General features: G+C 41.6%; 1 protein-coding gene across 1 annotated transcript in view; it reads left to right on the top strand.

Moving 5' to 3' along the window:
* The first annotated feature begins 2,036 nt into the window (after nucleotides 1-2,036).
* MTTP (microsomal triglyceride transfer protein) overlaps nucleotides 2,037-23,859 on the top strand; it is a 28,483-nt gene continuing 6,660 nt past the window's right edge. Inside the window, exons 1-15 of the mRNA XM_075090774.1 lie at nucleotides 2,037-2,197; nucleotides 6,798-6,985; nucleotides 7,561-7,704; nucleotides 9,647-9,754; nucleotides 10,491-10,607; nucleotides 11,803-11,942; nucleotides 12,789-12,939; nucleotides 16,292-16,449; nucleotides 17,326-17,494; nucleotides 18,050-18,157; nucleotides 19,141-19,353; nucleotides 20,424-20,635; nucleotides 21,274-21,371; nucleotides 21,473-21,594; nucleotides 22,359-22,586. Coding sequence (XP_074946875.1) covers nucleotides 2,137-2,197; nucleotides 6,798-6,985; nucleotides 7,561-7,704; nucleotides 9,647-9,754; nucleotides 10,491-10,607; nucleotides 11,803-11,942; nucleotides 12,789-12,939; nucleotides 16,292-16,449; nucleotides 17,326-17,494; nucleotides 18,050-18,157; nucleotides 19,141-19,353; nucleotides 20,424-20,635; nucleotides 21,274-21,371; nucleotides 21,473-21,594; nucleotides 22,359-22,586 — 2,217 coding nt within the window. The 5' untranslated portion in view covers nucleotides 2,037-2,136. The remainder of the gene's footprint in view (nucleotides 2,198-6,797; nucleotides 6,986-7,560; nucleotides 7,705-9,646; nucleotides 9,755-10,490; nucleotides 10,608-11,802; nucleotides 11,943-12,788; nucleotides 12,940-16,291; nucleotides 16,450-17,325; nucleotides 17,495-18,049; nucleotides 18,158-19,140; nucleotides 19,354-20,423; nucleotides 20,636-21,273; nucleotides 21,372-21,472; nucleotides 21,595-22,358; nucleotides 22,587-23,859) is intronic.

The raw sequence follows: 23,859 nt of genomic DNA, 5'->3' as shown, positions 1-23,859 counted from the left end.
AGGGGCTGGTTCTGCAACCTCTGCGTGTAATGGACTTTGGTGGGCGCAACGCTTTTGTTGGTGTAATTTGACTTCAAGGAAATCACTGCTGATTTACTCTGGGCATAACTGAGGTGAGTCTCAGGCCTGTTTTTAAGACGTTTGAAGAATATATCAAGTATGCATTATAGGCATAGATTTAGGTGTATATATGTATATGCACATGGAAATATATGTACACTCTTTCTCTACATCATGGCTACATCCTTTGGTCTATAATTGGCACTACTACGTTAGTGTCCAAAGAGATACACTGATTTAACTCAGCAGGGGATCTGGCGTCTCATATTCTAGTGTATGAGAGAGACCTTTTTTTAAATAACTCTATTTCAAGGAAGAAATATATTTCCTATGTCCCAAGAGCGTAAGAAGAGGACAACTCTCCTCCAGATTTCAGACCAACATCAACTCCCCATGAGTGAAGTGTGAACATTGCATTTCCAAAGCAGGATCCACACCTCTGGCCTCTCTCCAGCCAGAGTTAGCAGTCAGCACTCTAGTGGAGTGTTTTGCACAGAGATAGGGTCCTTATTTTTTTCAAAAGAGCACAGAAAGCCTGGCAAGGTCCTTCACCAAACGCAGCAAAAGGATCAGCTGGAGTCCTCTGCCTCAGTCCCTTGAATTCAGGAGCGTGTTGCAGCCTGGACTGGGGAAGCAGCATAAATAACAAACTGGGGAGAAGCAGTAGCAGCTCCCAGGGTTTCCTACTTATCTCCTCCCTCCCTTGTGCATGTGCATGCACACACAACACACGAAGATCTCCGGAGGGACTTCTGCAAGGTGCAGAGAGATGGGTGTGAGTGAGCGGTGTTGGTGTGGACCTCTTGTTTCCCACTGCTGGGTGACCTTTGACATCCAGGATGCTCAGCTTCTCTTTTACCGCAAGGCAATGAAGGAGGCATTTATACCAGCCAAGGTGAAGGCTGTTCTCAGCTTACAGTCCCTTACTAATACAGAGGAGCTGGTGGCAAAAGTGGCCTGTTGGGAGCAGCTAACAGCCTGGGGTGGCATTGGTTCAGTCATGGTGCTTGTAGCTCACAGTCTTGTTAAAGTAACCTCTGGAAGTGGAGTGAGGGAGTGTGGTGATGGCAAATGGTTGTGCCGCCTCCACCAGCAGGACCAGATCCTCCCTCCCCATAGAGCCAGGGGAGAGTGTGGCCCCTTGCAGGCTGTGGCACCCAGGGGGTGCTGAGGAACATGGGGGGTGACCTGCCCCACTGTCACTTGAGGGACAAGGAGGTCCTTTACTGAGCCCTGCAGCCTAGAGGCTTAGTGCAAGATGGCCTGGGATTTACTCTCAGGGGAAATGCATGGGTTAGTCAGCTAGGGGCTTATCAGGGGAGGTGATGAAGTGAGCATGACAAAAGGGGAAAATAGGGGTGAAGAGGAAGGCTTGGTTTGCCCTTCTCTCAGACCTAGCCAAGCAGGTAGTCTTCACCGAGGTGGGACAGAATGGCTGTTTTATCTCACCTTTTTGGCCTCTAACCTCTGCCACAGTAATGATGGGATACATGGGCTTGGGCTGCTGAAAGAAAGATAATTTATTTGGTACAATACAATATAGCAGGAACTGGCATTGCGTCTGAGTCTCCATAACAAAGTAGCATCACTTTTTGGGATGCCACCTGATAAATCCCATGTGATTCTGCTTCTAGGAGAACTATTAAAAAGCATCTGCCTCTGGGGTTGCTCACAGACATGATACAAGACAGTGGTCAGGATCTGACCCCTGGCAGCAACAGCCCTTTTGTTCAGACAGAGGAGGAGTGGCAGGAGCTCCTGGTTCTGCTGGGGCTGGAGGTGGGCTCCTCTGCTCAGAAATGTGGCTGTGAGGGCTCAGTATTCAAAAATGAAAGCTGAGGCAATCAATAAAATGGGCTAGAAACCACCAGTTACCTTAGTTCTTAATAATTAACTGGAAGTCCTTTGATGACCTTAGTACCTGAGTGCGGAATTTGGAATCTGACCTTTACTACATCTAGATAAACAGTGTGGCCGACCTGGCAGCTCTCTGAAAGCGCCTCTCCACTCTTAGCAGCTCACTTCTTGGAGGCTCTCACGCTTCATGCTGCAGTCAGGAGGTTGGGGGAGTCCAGCATGATTCTTCTTACTGTGCTATTCCTTTGCATCATTTCCACCTACTCGGCCTCTGTTAAAGGTAGGTCTGTACCGGGCTTCGGTCAGCTTTTGGCTCAGCAAAGGCATAACCAGTGTGTGTATGCTGATCTGTTTTGCATCAAAAATTATCATCTTCAGTTGTCCGTCACTGAGTAATGCAAAATGCATTTAGTAATTCCAAAGGCTTAAGTCCTTGTAGCATTCATATCAGCAGAGGGGATGGAGGAGACAGTGTTTTCAGGTGCACAGGGCCAGTGGTGTGAGCCAGGAGACTGGGGATCTTGACCTTGCTTAGTCAGGACATGCTGTGGGGGCACAGACTTGAAATGACTATTCACATGCTCAGAAGTTAAACACACAGAAGTGCTCTGGTGGAGCAGAGCCAGGAAGTGCTCAGGGCTCTCCAGGTTTCAGCTTCTGAGCAGTTGACTCAGCTACCACTGAAGTCAGTAACAAGCATCCCATTACTTTAATGGGGAGCTTACTCTGCAATAAGTCATGAAAACCTGGATGTCTGCATAAGCCCCGGGGCAGGGCTTTACTCAGGTGTCCTGACAAAGGTCAAGGGTATGAAATCTGGATACTGCCCACTCCAGCAGTGCCAGTGTAGGAAGCAAGGAAAGGTGTCTTTAGTAGTGGCCCTTCATGTAGAACCGGACATTAAATTTAGAGGAGCAGCAACCTTAAAACATGAGCCGACACCTAGTTTTTAGTTTAATGAGTATGTCCTCACCATGATGAGGAGAAGGGGGGGGCACACCATCCTAGGTTAAACTGTTAAAAAGGCTATAGAGGTGCTCTCATGGGTGCCTCCTCCTGCTCCCTGCAGGGGATCCAGGACACTGTATCTGTGTAAGCACAGAGCAGCAACCTTCCTCCCTACCTGCGTACTCCATTAGGCAGGAGTTATAAAGCAGAGAAGTTTGCAGGCAGTTCGTCTACCTTTAAGTGTATTTCACTAGTCTGCTAAGTAAAATTTATGGCTAGATACTAACGTGCCACATTTCTGGTGTCTGCTCTTCCCAGCTTCTCAATATCAATTAAGCAGACTCTTTCTGATGTGAAGTAGTATTTGCTTGCCACGTTACATCCCCAGGGTACCGAGCAAGCATTTTCTCATTAATTAGTCCTCTCTTCAGCTCTACCAGGTCTCATCGCTCTCTTGTACAGAGAGCTAAATTACTGGCCCAAAGGCCGCTTAGTGCCTCAGTGACAAAGCGGGGATTAGCATGAGTGTTTTACCTTTCCACCAGGCCATGCTGCCTTTTGGAAATATTGAGAGTATTCTTTTCTTTTAAGTCAGCTAGATCAGCACTTGTGAAAGTTTCCTACTGCAGTTCCACTTGAAAAATGTTTTCAAAGAAGCGGATGGGGTTTGCTTTATAAAGCTATCCGGTATCAGAAACAGTGGCAAATATAATTTATGAAGGTAGAGCCAGCAAGTAGTTAGAGACACACATGCTGTGCATGCCATATGTATTAATAAAAGGCACAGGACTTGACAGCTGTCTCTACTCACGCAGTGTAACCTTCTGTATTATACAGTATCATGATTTAATTATAGACTTGGCATGTTACCCTTAATGACAGACACTTAACATTACTAGTCAAACTATGTGTTATGCACTCCACCTTGAAAGCAGGCACTTCAGACCCCAGGAGAGCATGGCCGATTGCAGTCTTTATGTCCATCTCTCTTCCCTTCTCAGTCAGTGGGACATTTGCCATCAGCTGAAAAAAGGCAATGGCTGTAGAGGCAGCAAGGATCCCAGCAAATGCAAAGGAAAGAGCTTCTAAAGGTAGGGGGGTGGTTTAAGAGAAGTTGCTAACAGAAAGGTGTAGGAATATTCCTTTTTAAATAGTACCAGTGTTTTCTTCATGAAAGATGTCATGAAAATTTAGTTATGCTGTTTTGAATACTGGTTCTGGGCAGTGATACTGTGTCTCTGTTCCTCGGCCACCAATATCCCCCTTGCCTCTCAAACTGACCACACTATCCAATTGTCTCTCTTGGCTTCCCAATTTCCACTGGGGTAAGTGCTAACTCCTTGGGACTGCCTTCATTACTGCCTCATCCCTGTTGCTTCTCTTATCATGATCCACCACTGGTTCACGCTTTTCCATCAGTGACACCAATCTTGCAACTAAAGGCATCTTCTGCCTTGGCTCCTGGAGCATTTTCCACATATGAAATAGAGAAAGCTTTCAGAACCTAATATCCGTCTAGCTCCCAGAAATACTATGCAATTATTCATCTCTTCCATGACACTCGCAAGAAGCTGCCTTGTCATTTGCTCATCTGTTTCCTTCAGGAGGCAGCAGTCTGTCTGTGTGTGGGGACGAGCAAATGCTAAAACGGAGGAAGAGGGAAGGAGCTCTTGCAAAAGGAAAAAAAAGGTCTATGGGTTGAGCTGTGGAAAGGAAGAGGATAGGTGAAAGGTGCTTTTAACTGAAAAGAAAGAGGGAGCAAAACCACAAACATCCGCCTTAACTAATAAGACATGTCTCTCAGCATCCAGATCATTTTTCTTGGACGTGCTTTTCCCCCACCTTTTATCTGTGTCGCCTTCTGTGTTTAGAAAGCACCTAGTGGGTGCTTTCTGAGCTGAGATTCATAAAATCTCAGCTGATACTAAATCATTAGCACCGCTGTTCCTGCTGCAAATGAAGGACATTTCGAACCGAGAAGCAACCAGCCCTGAGGTACTGCAAGGAGCCAGGGGTGTCCCTGAAAGGCGCAGCCATCTCTGGGCAGGCACTGCGCACCCTCTGCTCTCAAGGGCAATATAGCTGATAGGAGTGAGGGGAGTTGGGGAACTGGCTAGGAAATTCACAGTAAACCTGAAGGAATCATTGTACATATCTTGGTGACTTTGGTTTGAATCAGACACACAACACATGCAAAACCAGGAGAGCCCTGTGCCTCCAGCTTTGAGCTCTTACATGCAAACAGGCTGCTCCCAAACTTGCTTGGATTACCAAACTTGCTGCGCCACATCTCCAGCTGGCCTAAACCATAATCAGTTTAGTTCTGTGTAGGATTGCCAGTTTACGCAACTTGCAGACCAAACTTGGTGGGGTCGCCATTTTCCTCAGGGAAAGGTTCTTTGAAGCTGACCTTAACCTACTGCTATGATATCTGAGCGAACAGGAGAAGGAAGTGAGGAAAACCTTTAAAACAGTTTTTTTTTTCGACTCTTTGAGCACTGCAGAATATATCCCTACAGCCGTATTGGAACTATGCTGCACACCTACCTAACTGGGATTTAAAATCTGAGAGTGAAATAAGAAAATACTTTGGTTTTCCTTTTTACCAATGCAGTGATTTGAAATCTATTTAGCAGAGACAAATAAAACACTGAGGGACATGACATTAATCAAGATAGGCTGTTGATTCTCTGCAAGGGACTTTGAACACACTGATTACATTACAGGACACTTAAGAATTTGTCTGAGATCTTTTGATATATTTTTGTTCCTTTTCTTTCTTTTCCCCTGCACTGTCATAAGATTGAGATGCATCTCCCTGAGGACAGCACTTTGCTTTACTTAGGTTAACTCTGTTGTGAAGTTTTTGTTTCTGCTCTGCACCTCCTGAACTCCATGAAGGAATTCCCAATGGATTCAGTGGTGCTGCATTCAGGTCTGAGAGGCTAGTGCTGTGCTGCATACAGATAGCACTTAAGGTCACTGTATGGGTATTTACTTTGCAGATTTAACAGCACTTTGTGCACAGCCAGCTTCTCCTCCCTTCCCTTCCCTATACAAACTGACTTCATCAGTTTTTCTTGTCTGGAAGAGACCTTTGTAGCCATTCGCACCAGAGGAGGGAAGCCCTTGAAAGCCGTGAAAAAGGACACTATGTATACCCTTCGTGACAAAATATTTAAAGGGTATTCAAGAAGAATTGATTTTCCTTAGCCACAGATTTTAGGGGCACAGTCTTACTTGTTGTGCCTGAGTCTGGTTAGAGAGTTGTGACGCTGGTGCCACGCATTCCCCATGTGGCTCTTCATGAGAGAAGAGAACGAGAAGATAGGAAAGGACGTGGTAATGAGTAGTTTTATAAGGAAAAATAAAAGTCTTTTGTATACTACAGATTTCATTTACACTAACATGAATGCAACTGAATCCCTAGGGAACAGCCTGTCTTAGTTGTTAATGCAGATGGAAATGGCAAGATAAGTTGGGCATGCAAGTTGCATTTATGCTAGAATTTGGCTTTTATATCCCTTAAATACATGAATTAACAGATTAAATCAGTGCATTTCAAATTGCTAAGCACACAATTTGCATGATTAATTACAGTATTTTGAGTTGCAAATAATTTTGGATTAATTTCTAATGCTAAGATATCCGAAGTAAAGAGTTTTACTTCCTTTTATTTAAGTGTAGAGCTAGAAAAAAGGTTTTTATGGACATTCTTATCTTAAATATTTGAGATTAGTGTCAACTTAATCACAACCCCCCCCCATCTGCTCCAGTGGTCAGCATCTGTAATCAAGGGTATCAGGATCAGCCCCATAAATCTTTTGTTGGCAATTAGTTTTTTGATTTTTCTAGAGGTGTTTTTTAGAGAAAAATGACAATTTATGTGAGTTAGTCAATTCTAAAACACTTTGTTTTTGCTTTCTAAACAGGGCACACTACTGGACCAAGTTTAAATAATGACAAGCTATACAAATTTGCTTACTCAGCTGAAGTTTATGTTGATCAGGGGAAAGCATCACTGCAGAAAAGTGCAGGCTACCGGCTTTCTTCTGGTGTGGATGTCAACCTCTTATGGAGAAGTCCTGACAATGATGACGACCAGTTAATCAAAATTACGGTAATTAATGCCATCAGTCAACTTAAAACATGACCAATCTTTTCTGCATTTATCTAACCGCTAATCTAAAATTGAAGAACTTGTTTTCAGAAGATGAGCTAAAACTTTTATTCTTCTCTAGTCTCATCAACTAAAACCAGCTTCCTTGATAAGCTGATTCCTATAGAATAAGACTTCACAAGAATATATCTAACATCATAAGCCAGAACTTCAGAATATCTCCTATATTTTGAAATTGCTTCATACAAGTTCTATAGCTTCAAACAACTGGTGTGCAAGAACCTACCTGAGGGGCAGTAGGTTGCCTGAAGTCCTCAATTCTAGCTCCAAATCATGACATTTGCTAAATGGGCTTGGTACTTAGCTTTATGGTGAGTTTTTCTGCCACTTATTTCCCCAGTGGTGAGTGCTGGTTTCTTTTGAAAACATAGACATAGTAATCATGGAATGTAAATGATCAGAACCAAAAATAAAGAAATAAAAAACATGTGTTATGTGATTTAGCCTGTCCAGCCTACCCCAGGCCAATGCTAGATTGCTGTCTACATGAATTTTCTCTGCTTTTACTTTGCTAGATAAGCGATGTTCAAGTTGAAACTGTGAATGAACGTCCAGCTGCTAAAAACATCTTCAAAGGCAAAAACACAGAGAAGATCATCGGGAAAGAATATCTGGAAGCTTTACAGAGGCCCATAGTTCTTGAGCTAGTCCGCGGAAAAGTAAGATGCTATCTTTTAAAATTCAGTCCCTGACGAAACCTGAGAGAAATCTTTTCTTACAGGCTTGGAGAATTTACCAACTCGCCATCCTCTCAGTGTTCTTAATATGCCATCATGCTCTATCTTTCTATATGAAATACAGTAGTTTAGAACAGACTGTAACTTACCTATACAAGAAGCCCTTCCATCCCAAGGTTCTTGTGCGTGGAGAACACCATACAATATGGAACTACACAGCAGATTGACTATAAATATATGGGCACACATGTAGATATATGCACAATTCCTGTGTAAGATTTGTGCTGTTGACTTCAGCGAGGCCAGGATTTTATCCAAGGTCTGAAGGCAGAAAAGGAGATACAGTTTGTCATGAGGGAGATTACACCGAGCCTGCGAGGAACAGTGTTAATCACTTTAAACCCTTAGCAAATACTTTAGCATGACTGCTTTTCCCACCTCTCTGGTTTGCTTATTTACTTCAGTGTCACCTGCAGTTTCAGTGGTCCCAAGTTAATGAGCTTGATACTGAAACAGCCTTTCATGTTGTTCCTCTACTGGGAGCTGTCTCCAAAAATCAGAAGAGTAGGGACAGTGAGCAGGTGTGTCTTGGTATGTGCCTGGGTTTTATAGCTTGCCCTGAGACAACAATGAAGCACTGTCCCACCGCAGGAGCACCCATGTCCAAATATAGCTCTCAGGGTCCCAGTCTTGCTCAGGAAGGAATCAAGTAAATTCATCTCCCCCTTTTTTTCCCTGAGGAGTTGCTGACTTGTCCCCTTGTGCTCAGCCTACTGCTCTGGCCAGGGAGCGGCAAGGCTTGAGCCATGGCTGCTCCTGCCTCCTCTCCACGCTTCTTCACCCTCTTGTTGCTTGTGGCTGGGAGCATTAGACCAAGAGCCTTGCTCTCCCCTCTGCAGCCTGAGCAAGTGGGCAGGTGGGACGTGGGCAGAGGGACAGTGAGAAAGGAGGAAGGTTGAAGGTCACACTCCCTTTTCTCTTCTGCAGAGTGGAGTGAGGGCTGTGATACCCTATCCCGGCAGGATCTTTACCCTCTGCTGTAAATAGGCACTGAGCACATACCCTGGCCACCAGCTCAGCCTACTGAATTGCAGCTGCTATCAGACCTGCTCAGTAACTTTCAGACTCAGCCTTGTCATCAGTTTTACACAACATAAAAAGAAACAGGACAGCACTGGCTCCCAGCTGTACACATCCCTAAATGAGGACAGAGGTATCAGAAGAACACAGTCAAAATACATCTGCTCCCAGTACATTAAGCAGTTCACATGCTAAGATTGAGACGCAGTATTAAAAACTTGGGCTTTTTCTCAGGTAATAGGAACTGGACATTCCTTTCATGATTTCTCTGTGGTGTGATACTTTCATCCCTGGCACAGTGATTTCACTTTCCAGGGTTGCCTCAAGATAACGTGCTGATTGTACTTACAGTTCCTGAAAAAAGTGCACTTTTAAAGCACCTTGAATGCAAAGTGGAGGTGCAAAGGTTATGATGTGTTTGACACGTCATTTAAGTCATTCTAACTGATTTACCTGCGATTCATTCCGGGTTTTTGTAATCTGTGATCAAAGTACAACAGATATTATGTGCATGTGGGGAGGGATTATCTGAGGATTATGCAGAAAAATGAGTGACTCTTGAAGTCATGTAGTTTCCCATTTCTCTTCTATATTCTCTCTAATTAACAGGCAGGAAAGATGCTCGCTGCACTGAAAGAGTATTTAGGTACAGCTAAGGGTTGAAACATGTTTGTAGTGTTATTGGCAGGCCCTGCAGACTCCGGAGTTTGCTTAAATAAGGACAACAGGTCCAAATTCAGTTTCCCACTCAGAAGAAAATATAGGGAGTTTTTCTAAAGGGGATCCTCACTATTCCTTTCTCACTTAACCAGATATGTTATATAATTGTTTTTTATTCCTGCAGGTCAAAACCTTCTACTCATATCAAAATGAACCTGGTTTTACTCAAAACATTAAGAGAGGTCTGGCTAGCCTTTTCCAGCTACAGCTGCACTCTGGTGCTGCCCGTGAGGTACGGTGTTCTACCGGCAAGATAATCATCATCAGAGAAACAGGCAGAGCCTGGTCTGCCCTCAGAGGTAGACCTGTGGCTCCCACTGACTTCAGAAGGAATGAAGTGTGACAGAAATCAGCCCTTTGATCACATTTGAGGTTGGGAATGCAAAGACAGCCTTCTGAATATTTGGTGACACAAGTCGAGTTGCTGCAACTAACATAAAGAATTGGTGAAATCCATCTGATTTAAAATGCTCTTACCAGTTTAGCAGAATTTGGTAATATACCAGTTTAAACCAGGCTACTATAAAGGAGATTATACTGATGTTTAGAGTTGGTTGATTCCTAAACTCAATTCAATGGATTAGGCCATTTTAAATCAGACCATCCACACAGTTAGCAGTGGTTTAGCTGCATCCTTTTAACCTGTGCTACACTGTGAAATTTTCACATCTGTCCACATGAGCAAAGCTGGAATTTAACTCATATTCATAAGTATAGTGCCAGCGCCAGGTGTTTCCTAACTTTTTTGTTTAAACAAACATTGTTACTTTCCTTCATAGCCATCTAATGAAAAACTCCCCTGCCTATCCAAAGCAGATAGTTAGAAACACTGATACCTTCAAAACTGGTAAAGAAACCTAAGCAGTGAAGCACCTCATGTAAAATATTCCAACATCTTTGGAAGGTGTTCCAGGGTCCCAAAGATAAATTCAAGCAATTGTCTTAATCTAACTCTTTTTTTTTACAAGGTGGACGTATCTGGCAAATGCAATACTACTTACCATGTGCGGCAAGATCAAGTGACTAAAATAAAAGACCTGGACTCCTGTGAAATAGAAAAACAAGGATTTACCAGCCACAACCGGGTATGATTTCTTTAACAAAATAAAATCTGTTCTGCCTATTTAAAGATATATCCTTAATACCTGTTACTTGTTTTCTCAAAAGTCCTTTCTTGCATTACAGAAAGCAAATTCTACATGTACATTTTGTAGTATTACTAGTAGAAATTTCTTATGTAGTATCCATGGGGAGAACAGGGAATAGATTCTCCTCTTGTGCAAACCACTTTGGTTCAGCTGACATTAAGTGCAACACACCAATTCTCCTTATATTTTAATCTCCTCTGTAATATATTTTAGTTTCTATGCAGATTTACATCACTTTTATCCTGGCTGTACTGAATTTTTAATCACTGAGAGGCTTGCTTTTCTTTGGAGGAAAACACTATGTACAGTCAAAGTCATAGTGACAATTGTAACCTTTTTCCCAGCTGCTAAGTCAGAGCATGTAGTGTACATAATACATGCTGGGCAAGATGCTGACTCCTGAATGGAACCCTGGAAGGTCAAAGGCTTCCCTAAGGCACAGGTGTAGTGTAGGAGATGTGCTGTAGAGGCAACTGAAGCCCTTAGTGTTTCCTCACCACTAGTAAATGCCTTTCTAAGTGGTTACGGCTGAGTGCTGGCTGGACATGTGCTGAAGGCACTGAGATTCTCCACATCAGAAACTGACCTTTCTCAGCTCAGAGAAGTACAAAGATATCACACGCTCTGTTAATAAACCACCTTAACACTATGACCGAGTTCCCAATTTTCACACTTGCCATAAAGGCTTCATCTGGTTTACAAACAGATCAAGCAAGATAGCTGGCTTTCTTCCTAGTTGTGAACATGACAATTTTATTAGAAAACATTCCCGTGGAAAAGCCTCTCATCTTATTTAAAGTGTATTTTTAACTAAATGTAGTATGGGGCATTTTCTCAGTTACAGCCTGTTCATAACTTTGTCCCATCCTCCCCCCTCTTTTTTTTCTGGTATGAATTAAATTTGAAACACATGGTGCAGAAGCGAGTGACTTCTTGTTACAGAAGGAATTCTTGAGAACCTGGAAGATCCTGGTATGTAGGCTTAGCCTGAGATGTTGTCAACCCACATACACCTTCCTCATTTGGCTCTATTCATTATGAGATTTGCCCCGATGTGGAACTGTGAGCTCTTCTCCTATTCTGTTGTTTATTGATCAGCCCTTTTTGTGGTTTATTTTTTAATTGTTTTCAGATTTTAGATGTCACTACAAAAGCCACATCTGCCACAATTTATGTGCTGGAAGACAGTTTCATTAAATCCATTAAGGCAGAAGAAAATTATGTTTCGCTTCTGAATTCCCGACGAAAAACAAGTGCCAAAATAGTTTCAAAGTAAGTTGGGCAATTTGACTGTCATTGATAGTAGCAGGACTAGTGGTTCAAGTCAGGTTATATGTGTATGTCTTATAGCATCAAGATCTAAGGCTCTGAAGTCTCGAGGTAAGGATTTATGGTTTCTCTGATATCTGTATGGTACCTAGTCCAACTTTGATTAAGGGCTTTACCATACTGCAAATAATAAATAATGACATTCATAAGAAATTAAATGGAAACTGCTGGAATTGGCCAAAACATTTTAAGCAACACATTACTTCTGTAGGTGCTCCATTTCAATGTCCTCTCATTTCTTAAGAAATACTTTAAATGGGTCTCCATTTCTAGTATGTGAAAGTTCAGAAATATAGAAAACAAAATCTGCGGCACAGAAACAGTGAAACCTAGATCTGTGTTAGACTCCAGTCTCCAGAACACTGGAAGTTTGGAGATACTCATACAAAATAAATGATCCAGGCATCTCCTTAGATTTATGATATTAAAAAAATGTACATTCAAAATCTCAATTTCCAGATCTTGTTATGAACAAATATATGAAACATTTCAGAATGCGAATGGTTACTGAAGGCTGTTTGTCAGGTGCTATAAATCCATACTTTAGAAAGTCTATTATTTAGGTATTTTATGACACATACCTCTCAGTAATTCTGCTGGTATCAGATGCTGGTTACCTTAAAAAAGCCATAGACTTGCCATGTTATGAACATTTTAAAATGGGCTTCAGTAAGTCTGTGTTCTATATTTTTGGTCTGTGGAGGGTTTTTTGTTTCCTCTTGCTGTGATTTCTGCATTTCTGCTCTAATCGTTGAGCTCTAACGGTGTCTTCACTGTATGAATGTACAGGCAGAGACTGGAACTGAAGTCAGTACAAGCTGGCCCTGGGCTGATCGCTGGGAAGCAAGTTGCCAGTATTATCAAGACCTTGGACTCCAGTTACGTTGCCATGCCACTAGTAGCAGAGCCAGTCAAATCCGAATGCAAAAAGTGTCCCTCAGTAAGTAAACACAGGCTTATTTGATGTCAGGTCAGTTAGCTGAGCAGGACAAGTGTGAAAGTAGTTTATGTCCGAGCAGCCCGCTTAGGAGAGGTCAAACATAACAATATAAAATAGGCCCTGGGGTGGGCAGCACAGCAGTGATGCAACAGTGCTCCACTACACAAGGGTGTTTTAAGATTTACCTCTAAAACCACCGACCTTTTTGCTGTCTTTCAAAGATTGAGCACAGTATTTCTCAAGGGCACTAGAAAAGACAACACTGTTTTGTTTTATCTCATCTTTGCCAACCTTGAGTTGACAGATTATTTCCTCTGGGTAATGCAGTGGCAAATTACTTTTAAGACGGTTGGCCAGTGTTTATAAACAATTCTGTCATGGAGGAGCTGAACTGCTCCTAGAAATTAAAAGCAGGCTAAATGTTTTTTGCTAATATATCTAGCCTCTTCTTGCTGTCTGACTCTGAAGGAAGTCTGTTATTTAAAAGGCTTTAGTATTTTTGGCAAGTGCAATACTGTTCTCATTTTTCTGCTGGGAAAAAAATTACCTTGGTTTTTTATATTTAAGACATCTAAAGACTAAGAACTTCGTACTGTAAATGCATCATCTTTTGTTTTACTGATGCTATTAATCATAAACTAAATATAAATTGCTACAGTGATTGTTAACAAACAGTTTTAATGCTATTACCATTGTGGAATGAATTTAGCAGGGAATAGGAACATTAATTTAAACGTTATTATTCTCTGTCAGTTTTTGATAAGCGAGGTAAGGTTTCTGTTCAGCACACCTAATTTTAATCTTCCACATATACTCCTTATGAGCACAAATACCTTTCTATATTGGAACTTGTGCTAGTTATTTGGATGTAGCATTGCACTCTAATAATTTATCTTGTCTAATGCTTGTTGAGCTGCAAAGAGCATTAAAAAATATGTTGGGGGAAATGAAACAGAAATGATGCTGCATGCGTGCTGGAGCAGTTCTGAGTGGGGAATATCAAGGGGTCTTAAACAGAGCACGGACAGGTGCTTTTTCCCTGACTCTGCCCATCGGGGTTTGTGCTGACCAATTTGTCACTTGGAACCGAGTTTGTCATAATAGTTATAGAGATAATTTCCAGACGAGGATAACAAGCACAGGGTATAATTCCAGAGCACTGCCTGGGGACTGAGCTATGTCATTATAAAGCTAATGGCACGATGAGAATGAAGTCTCACTGTATTTTACAGTAACTGCTATGAAAAGATGGGGTCTATAAACAGAACACTGTATCCAAAGCAGCAACATAACATTTGGTACTTATATATCATAGTATACAGTAATGCTATATTGACATGGTACACCCTACAGTTTTATGTTTTCAAAACCCTTTTTAAATTATACCAGGTCTTATCTCTATCTCTATGAATTTGGTGAAATAACCATTACTATCCCTGCCTCACAGATGGCAGCACTAGCTTCTGTGAGGTTATGACCAACACATTTAACTTTAGGCCTAGATTTCTGTGTTTGGACATCATAAAGCATGCCTTTTTCAGAAGAGCTTGTGGTTCTTACATTGATTTAATGCTCATGGTTCCTACAGGAATGAATGCTCGCCGCTTCTGAAATTGAGGTGCTTTTGTTCTGCCTTGTGCAGCCAACCTTTGTAGGCTGATAAAGCATCTGTCAGGCACTGACATTCAAAACCAACTCCTGCTCAGTTTGGGACCTCTTGGTTTGGCCTGAGTTTTCCTGGCGTGCCCACAAGAGCTCTGGTCTGACCTCTCTGTCAGAGACAGAGAGATCCATGTCTGAGTTTGGCTGAGTTGCCATGTGGAAGTGCACATGTCTGCGCCTAAAACCTTGGGGTATTCAATCCAAACTGCCTGACATTCACATTAGGAGAATGAGGCCCCTCACAAAAGTCAACCGTGAATGCTGTTTTTTAAAGTCATGGTCTCTGCAGGAGATGGCAGCTGCTCCTTGCAGCAATTGAATGGTTAGAGCACCCCGGCAAAGAGGAAGACTTGGTCTCCACTCTCTTTTGCTTGACATGGCTCCAGCTGACATCTCCCACCTTGCTTGCCTCTAGGGTCTTGGCTAAGCTGACTAAGAGCAGCCCACACAGCTGGGCTCTGCACAGGAGAAAATACAAGATTAATGAGGTTAGAGATTTTTTGCCAGGCTATGGTGCAACTTCAACAGAGGGAATAGAAAGTGCCCCATACGTTTCTCCAATTTCAGCTTATAATAGCCATACTGACCTTGGTGCTAAGCACTAATCACCAGTTGAGGTTAACAGACCCATCTGTGCCTCAGAACATGAGCTCCTCCCAGCTGGTCATTAATCCCCAGGAAATATCCTATGTCTCAATCATTGTTGCCTAATTATTGTTTGTTACAGTTGATGGAAGTTGCACTCTGAACTGCTCAATGACACCTCTATTTGCCGGCAGGTTCAAGTGTTATTGCCTAATACAAGATCCATGAAGAGGGGAAGTATTTTAGTAAAGGTCAAATCGGTGCTAGTGTTATTTCCCACTCAGGAAAACTGCAGTAAACACTGCTGTGAAGAACAGCTGAGTTTTCACCAAGGAATGTTCTCGATAATTGGAGATAACAGAGGCAAAGTCAAGTGAGAGAGGAAAGGTCAAAATACCTGCACCAGTTTCTTAAAGGAGTGTATCTGGAAGGACAGATATAGGTGCTTTGGTACCATGTTGGCTTATTCAGGTCAAAAATGTGGTGTGTGGAATAAATACAGCAACAACATATGAAGAAGCCGATACCTGTTCTAATACCAACTTACCTACTATTTTGTACAATAACCACAAATCCCACCCATCTTATGAAGGTTTATGAATAAGAAATGGAAATTATTTCTGGGACTTTTACTCCTGTTCCTCACAAACCACTTATAAAATTACCATCTTCTAAGAAAATATTATTAACTTGTGAACGGGGATTATGCATCTTCCACTTAAAAAAAAAATTACTTAGGAGAAAATGAAAACAGAAGGCAAACACTGCATTCACCAGAAAGCACAGTAAATTTGCAAGAGAGAGAATTAATCTCATTCTGGTTACAGTCTAAATAATGATGTTTTACTCCAAAATAGATTGCATTTAAGGCAACACACATTATTAGGAAGATACTGAAGTGTTGGAAGAGAGACAGCTATAGAAAGGTTTCAAAGATATTTGTGCTGGGATATCATTAATTAATACTTAGCTAAAGAATCAGCAATCTATTGGATTTCAGCTAATTTGAGCAATAACTGACCCACATACCTGCATTTAGTAAGTCTGAGTTTGAGAACTGAAACCGTGATCTGAAAGATTTTACATAATGTGGATTATTTTACAGCTTTCTGAACACTGGAAGAGTATCAGAGAACATTTGTATCCTGAAAAACTTTCCAAAGCTGAAGCAGCAAGAAGCTTTTTGTCCTTCATTCAGAACATCAGAAAAGCTACGAAAGAGGAGATACTGCAGATTATTAGAAGTGAAAATAAAGAACTTCTGTAAGTCATCATGAACATGCTTTCAAAAGGTTTAAGTTACTTAAACCTGCAGAAGGGCGAATTGCATGCAAACAGATTCAGTTCTACTGGTGTTGTCCTACCAATGCAAAACCAGTGTTCAGTACTATCTACAGGAAAAGGATTTTTTTTTTTGGTAAAGCTGTGTTTGGTTTTGTAATATAATATATTTGTAGCATACTGTTCAACCACCAAGATTGTATCTACAATGCAAGGCAAACATGCTTTGTAGCTTCCCCAAAGATTCTCATCCCAATTACTTGTATTGAGACACTTGTTCTTGACTTGCCCATTTCCCTTCAAATTGAAATACATCAAAGAAAGGGATGGGCCATCCCTGGATATTGTCCTAATATTAGAGTTTGGGCATGAACAGCGTGTCCACATAGAGTTGGGAGTTGGAAAGCATTTCCGAGTCCTACCACACAGACAGGATCTTTCAAATGAATTATAGCAGTTGTTAACAATAGAGATAAACCTGAGAGTAACTCAGATAATGTAGAAGCCTGTTCTCTAGTTGCCATTGAGTATGTAGAAATAAAACACTTTTTTCCATTTACAACCTTGACCTGTAAACTTTAAGACACTCTGGATAGTTCTCTTTTTTTAATACTTTTTGATCCTCTATTTGCGTAAATTCAAATATTATTTCTCATGCATATCAATAATTTCTGGAGTTCATCTACCATTTTGAGGCAGAAGAATTCTGGAACACAGTTTTTTCCAGCAAGAGTAAAAAATTCTGTCTCTTATCTGCAATAAAGAGATCTTTCAGCTTCCTTCTTTCTATATGCCACAAAGTCTTTTCAGTATTTTCTAGCTCATTACAATGATATGTTAATTTCCACTCCTTTGTAGTCCACAGGTAGTTGATGCTGTAACCTCCGCTCAGACCCCAGCATCACTGGAGGCCATACTGGAGTTTCTTGACTTTAAGGATGCAAGCACTTCTGCCCTGCAGGAACGATTCCTTTATGCCTGTGGATTTGCTTCGCACCCCAGTGAAACGCTCCTGAAATCTTTAACTGTAAGTCAAAGGAAAAACAAATACAGTGGAGTTAACATTCTTGAGTCTTATCCCTGTCAAAGGAGAAGAAGAAATGACTGTTGCTGTTTCCAGTTTTCCTTTCTTTATCCCTTCCAGGGATTTCTTTAAGTGTGCCAGTAGCATATAGCCTGGAAACAACAAAAATTCATAGGTCCAGACTGAAAGTCTATTTACTTTGTAAAATGTTAGCAATATCTGCTACCTGGAAAACAAGCATAAGTAATGTAAGTGTTTTTGATTGTTGCCTTATCAAAGTCCTGTAACCATTTAATACCGCTTTTATTTTAAACATAGCTTCACAATGAATCTGCTATTTGAGAGACAGACTGTAACTCAAGGGGAAAATGGCAGTCAGTTATTGTATGTAATGATAGAGCAGTGCTCTGCTTAGCCTGAGCCTGGGCCGTTATGGTCATCACTACCTTTGCATTGCACTGATGTTCACAGGAAATGTGGGAGGGTATTCAGCCCACTACAGACTGTGGTTCATCATATTTAGACAGAGAGACTAACAGCATTGCTTTTGCGTAACAGGATAAGTTCAAGGGTGATATTGCGAATGAAGAAATCAGAGAAACTCTTGTCATTGTCATGGGAGCACTCATCAGAAAGCTGTGTGACAGAGAAGGCTGCAAGCTTCCAGTGAGTATCTGTTGTTCCCTGCTGGCCAAATTTTGGTCTGCAACACACGTGAATGATCCCTGCTGGTGTTACTGGGGGAGGATGAGAGACACCGGGAGCATGTTGCCCCGTGTTTTAAAATAAGCACATAAACTCCTATATTTGACAGAGAGAGGAATTTTTTTTAAAAATAATGACATCTACTTTGTCAGCATTAGGCTTTAATCTGGTGTCTTCCCATTTCTGTGGATTTCTTCCAGTTTGCCCTTGTTTGACAGAACTTTTCCTCACTACCTAGTCTGTCAGCAGAAGCAGTACTTTTGCTCACTTGTCCAAAAGCTTTGCATGTCCTCAGAGAAGCACTGGTGAACTCAGGATCTATTTAATATCTGCAATCACCTTAGGTTATTTCAGCTCTGTAGGGAGAATTCATTGGTTCAAGTACTCAACTCTGCCCAAACATGCATGGAACAACCCAGGAGGAAGGCTGTCACCTTGACCATGGTGACAGAATAGGTGCTGGTGATAGAGGATGAGGAGGATCAGCCAAGGCACTGCAGCCTGCTGGATCTGTGCTGTTCAGGATTGCAGCACACTGCTGAAAAGACACAGAGTACCTCAATGGCCCTTAGGAATCCTTTATTCCTTCCCCTGTTAATTGTCAAGCACTCTTATAACATTATGTTATGAAGCACTAAAGAACACTTCCCTTGTCTTTGTTTGTGGGGACGTGTTGGGCCCACAATAAGACCTGTGACCCTGAATCAGGGCAGGAGCAGCTAGCAAATGATAAATCTATGGACCAGGTGTGACTGTAGCTGTAGCCACTTTGGTTATGCTTGAAGGAAGCCATCAACATACAGTTTACAAATGACACCTTTGCTAACCCAGTGCAATGATGCTTTGAAAAAACTCTGCTAGAACCCAGCCCTGCCCTCCTACTTCAGCAAGGGAAAAAGGTAGGCTTATGATCACCATTTAAACATGCTGTTGATTTTCTTTAGGCTGTTGTGGAAGCCAAAAGGCTGATTCTAAGTCGACTGGAGAAGGCTAAGAAAGATGACAATGTGAGGATGTACCTGCTGGCACTGAAGAATGCACTCCTTCCTGAAGCAATTCCACTGCTTCTGAAGTACACCGAGTCAGAAGAAGGGCCCAACAGCAATGTTGCTGCCACTGCCTTACAGAGATATGATCCTTCTTTTCTCACCAAGGAGGTAAGAAAATATACTGCCCAAGAAAAGAAGTGCAAGAGACTGTATTAAACATGAAGTATAAATTAACAGAGTTCATTTGTCAGTCCCACCCTTTTTAAAGATGCCCCATGGATGGTTTTTCTACCTCCAGGAAATTATTATACGCACTTCAGTTCCAGCCAGAAAACTCTATACCTTCCTGCTTGCCAAATCCCAGCTCCCAGTCTGCCAGTGCTAGTCAGCCTTTGGCTCCAGAGTCACACACAGCCATTGAAGGTGGCAGGCAGTCTGCAAGGAAAACTGGGCTCCCTTCACAAGAGCACTGCCTTCTCTGTGATGTACAGGAGACGTTAGGAACACTTGAGCACCTGCGTAACCCCTGTTCTTCCTTGTGCTTTCACATAGCCAGGGAGAATGAATGAAGTAAGAGAAGGGTAAATAGCTGCATCTTACGTTGCAGCCTCCGAGAGTAAGAGAAGACATACAAAATAGCGGAACATGAGGTCCTGCCTCTGCTGCGTTACCCTGCATCCCATTTCATACCTGCTGCTGGCAGCTGTGACTGAGGTTGCTGCTCTGCAGTGAACATGCTGGAGGCTGTTCTGTCGGTGGGGGGCTACATGGCTCTCCATGGACTTACCTGTTAACAAAGATGTGTCACAACCTTCTCAGGGATGTGAGGCCACCACAGGCACTATCTAGAAAATTAAAATCACAAGATTCTTGATTTTTATATTGTACATATTCCCTTAACAATCAAGGAAATCTCTCAGTCTTACCATGGCCACAGTACTTTGATCTTAGCGCTCCTGCTTATTTAGAGCTCCGCTGTGAAAATCAGTGCGAAAGGCTGTATTTGGACTGTGACTGAGAGAACATAACAGATGCCGCACTTGCCCATGCGGTCGCTGAGCTATACATGTCTCATACATTCCAAAAGGACCACGAAAAACAGGGTGCTGAAAATATATCCTTATATATTAGCCTTAGCAATGGAACTAGCTTAAGCTGATACTATAAAAGAGATCCCAATCTGTACTTTGCCCAGTCATCTGTGTGAGCACTGACTGAATAATCTGTTTCCTGAGCAGGTGAGGGAAACAATGAACAGGATATACCACCAGAATCATAAAGTCCACGAAAAGACAGTGCGAACCACTGCAGCTGCTATCATCTTAAACAGTAACCCATCCTACATGGAAGTGAAAAACATCCTGCTCTCTATTGGTGAACTGCCTCTGGAAATGAACAAGTACATGCTCTCCATGATCCAAGATATCATTAACTTTGAAATGCCTTCAAGGTACATTAAGTTCAGTATAAATAAATACAGCTTATCCTTACTTCTTTGCAGAAACATGAAGAACACACAGGTTCTCATTAATTACTGCCGTAAAATTTAAGGAGAATATAAAAGGATGCCTGATTTTTGTGTCACTTTCAGTATTGACATTTCAGAATAGATCTCTGCATTTCGATGACATTCGTTTAATAGCTGTTCACATTTTCAGAGGTACAAATAAGAATTGGGCATCTAACTTTCATTACTGTAAGAAATGTCATCTGTTGGTCTTAATTTTGTCAGTGGGGCCCTTGCTTTTATATGTTATGAACCAGAGAACCAGAAAAATTTTAAACATCACAGCACTAGAATGAAAATAAATCCAAATATGTCTTCTTCTCAACACTATTAATTTTCAAGCAAGACCTCTGCTTACCTTTCTACCTATGACCGCAGGAAGTAGCTGAAATTGGAAAAGAGACTCTGGGTTAGGGCAGATTTTTAGTGGGAAGATGTGAGAGTTTTGAAGACCCTTTTTCCTACTGGGAAATTCACCCTCTCTCAAATTTGATATTTCTACAGAACAGTAATACATTTCTTACCATAATATTTTTGTGTCTCTGTGTTTTTGTTTGCCTGTTTGTTTTGAAATACCATAGCAAAATAGTTCGGCAAGTTCTGAAAGACATGCGTGCTCATAACTATGATCGCTTCTCGAAGACGGGCTCTTCCTCTGCCTACTCTGGCTATATTACACGTATGTAACCATGAAACCGCCTTTTAACCCTGTTTGTATTCCCAAACATTTGATTAATCCACTAGTTTAGTCACAGGTACCTTCTTTCTTTTTTGATCAAGGTGGTCCTGATGTGTCAGCCACGTACAGCCTTGACATCCTCTATTCAGGCTCTGGCATTTTAAGGAGAAGTAACATGAACATCCATGTTTTTGACAGAAATGCTGAACTTCATGCCAGCCAGGTAACTGCCACACTGTACATAAAAACTAAGCCACTATGTGGCCCTCTTCTTATAGCTTCTAAATCAATTCAGCTAATGCTTAAAACCATAAAGGTTGCTGCACGGGGCAGAGAACAGGCCAGTAACAGGGGAAAAAGAAACCCACAACAGCCAACAAGGCACATGTTTGCCCTAACCAAAAGACAGGTGTTTTGTTCTGTTTCATATGTCAAGTTCTGTCTCTGGTTAAAGCCTATACTGTTTATCTGATGTAATAAGTAAAAGCTTTGTGAGTCTGTAAAATCAAGTCCTGTGGTTTGTGTATAACATAGAATGGAAATACAAGGAGTAGATCAAACGGACAAATCAAAGAGATTTAAATGAGATGCCTCTGTTTTGGCCTTTTCTTAATGTTGGCAACCACCTTCAATATTATAGTCCTCCAAAATTTCTGCAGGACAAAAATTATGCAGTGGAACATCTTTGGGTTTTCTTCCCAAATGTCTGTGGAAAATAGTCATATGAATAAAGGAAAATTTGTATGAAAGAAAGATAGGCTCGGGATTGTGAACTGCATGTGGGCAAATACTGCCTGCATCTAAAGAGAAAAAACATGCTGTGAGATTATTTTATTTTCCATTTTTCTAGCTGCTTTACTTAAGTTCCCACATTCTTTTTCATAAATTAGAGTTAGACTCTTAGACATTAAGAAAATATGTAGGGTTATTAACAGCCTGGTTCAGGCAGAGTTTTTTCGTTGATTCTGTATCACTGTTGCTTCTTAGGTGGTGCTTGAAGCTCAAGGTCTAGAGTCCATAATAGCTGCAACTCCTGATGAAGGCGAAGAAAACCTGGACTCCTTTGCTGGCATGTCAGCCATTCTGTTTGATGTCCAACTCAGGCCAGTTACATTTTTCCAAGGGTACGGTGATTTAATGTCTAAAATGTTCTCAGCAACTGGAGACCTCATTAACGTGGTGAAAGGACTTATCCTCCTGACAGATTACTCACAGGTACTAATAGCGCACTCTTTGCTTCTTTTTCTGTCTTTTAAGCACAGATGCTGCCTCCCCCACACTTATTGTAGGACATCTTATGTTCCCTCTTTTCAATGCTGGTAAACCTGATCAATGCTACACAGGCTTCTCTTACTATGGGAGCAATAGAAAAGTCACAGGTATTAAACAATAGAATGAAATGACATGAAAAGCAATCTAGAACAAAGGTGAGAACACATATCATTCTAGAAAACAAAGTAACACTGAATATAAGCAAATCCAACTGAGTTTCCTGTAGAAAACTCGTACTGCTATCAGCTATGGCCTCCCCTCCTACAGTTTCTTGAAGTACAGTATTGTCCTACATGACCACCTAAATTTTCCTCTTCACGAGTTGTCCAGAGACCTTATGTCCAATTAGGCAATAACTGTCAGGTAGGGAATGAAGGAATCACTGGTACTCAAACTTTCCCAGAGAACTAACCTTCAAAGAACAATGCTAAGAGGTCCAAATCCCAAATGCTTATTGCTAGGCAAACCCAGGAATTAAAATGAGGATTACACAGTTTTTATGCAACTGTTGCCCCAAATGGTCTGTTTATTTAATGCTTAAATATAGGCTCATATACAAATATAACCGGCTACATAATCTATTATTGGAGGACTAAAAACCGAGACATCTCTCTGAAAGCGCAGGGCCAGCATTTGGTTTGATATTTTTGTTCTTCCCAAGCAGGGATCTCCTTAGAACTTTGGATTTAACAGCAGCACTCAGCACATGAAACATCTGCAGGCTTGAATTTTACTTTTTACTTCCCCCATTTAATTCTTGGCAAAAGAAAATGCCAAAAGCAAATGATGAGAAAATCCACTGTGTTCGAAATTACACAGAAACACCCCCTACACATGACAGCTGTCCCCATTCTGAACCCAGCTCAGCCCCTTTATAATGGTATTATAAGCCTAGAGGGCTTCCCATGTAGTGCACAAATTGGCAAACTGAAGCTCATTCCAACAATGCTTTACAGTTCACACACAGATTATGGGCAAACGCTTTACCATGACCTATTTAACAAACAGACTGCAGAGGTGAGAAAGATAATCATGTCTAGTCCTGAGCATATGAGTGTGGTGTTTACAGAACTAAATATTTCCAACTGCTCCGTGTGCACCCAGCTCCAGGTTTTGGAGAACCTCTCAAAAGTCTGGGGCTCACCGGGGCTGGTACTGTGTGCCATTTTTAACAATATCAAGGAATAACATTTTCAGTCAGTCACTGACTCTCTGG

Source organism: Phalacrocorax aristotelis, chromosome 4 (genome assembly GCF_949628215.1).
Source record: "Phalacrocorax aristotelis chromosome 4, bGulAri2.1, whole genome shotgun sequence".
Lineage (NCBI taxonomy): Eukaryota > Metazoa > Chordata > Aves > Suliformes > Phalacrocoracidae > Phalacrocorax > Phalacrocorax aristotelis.
Note: the sequence above shows the minus strand (reverse complement) of the source record. Positions and strands in the feature narration are given on the sequence as shown.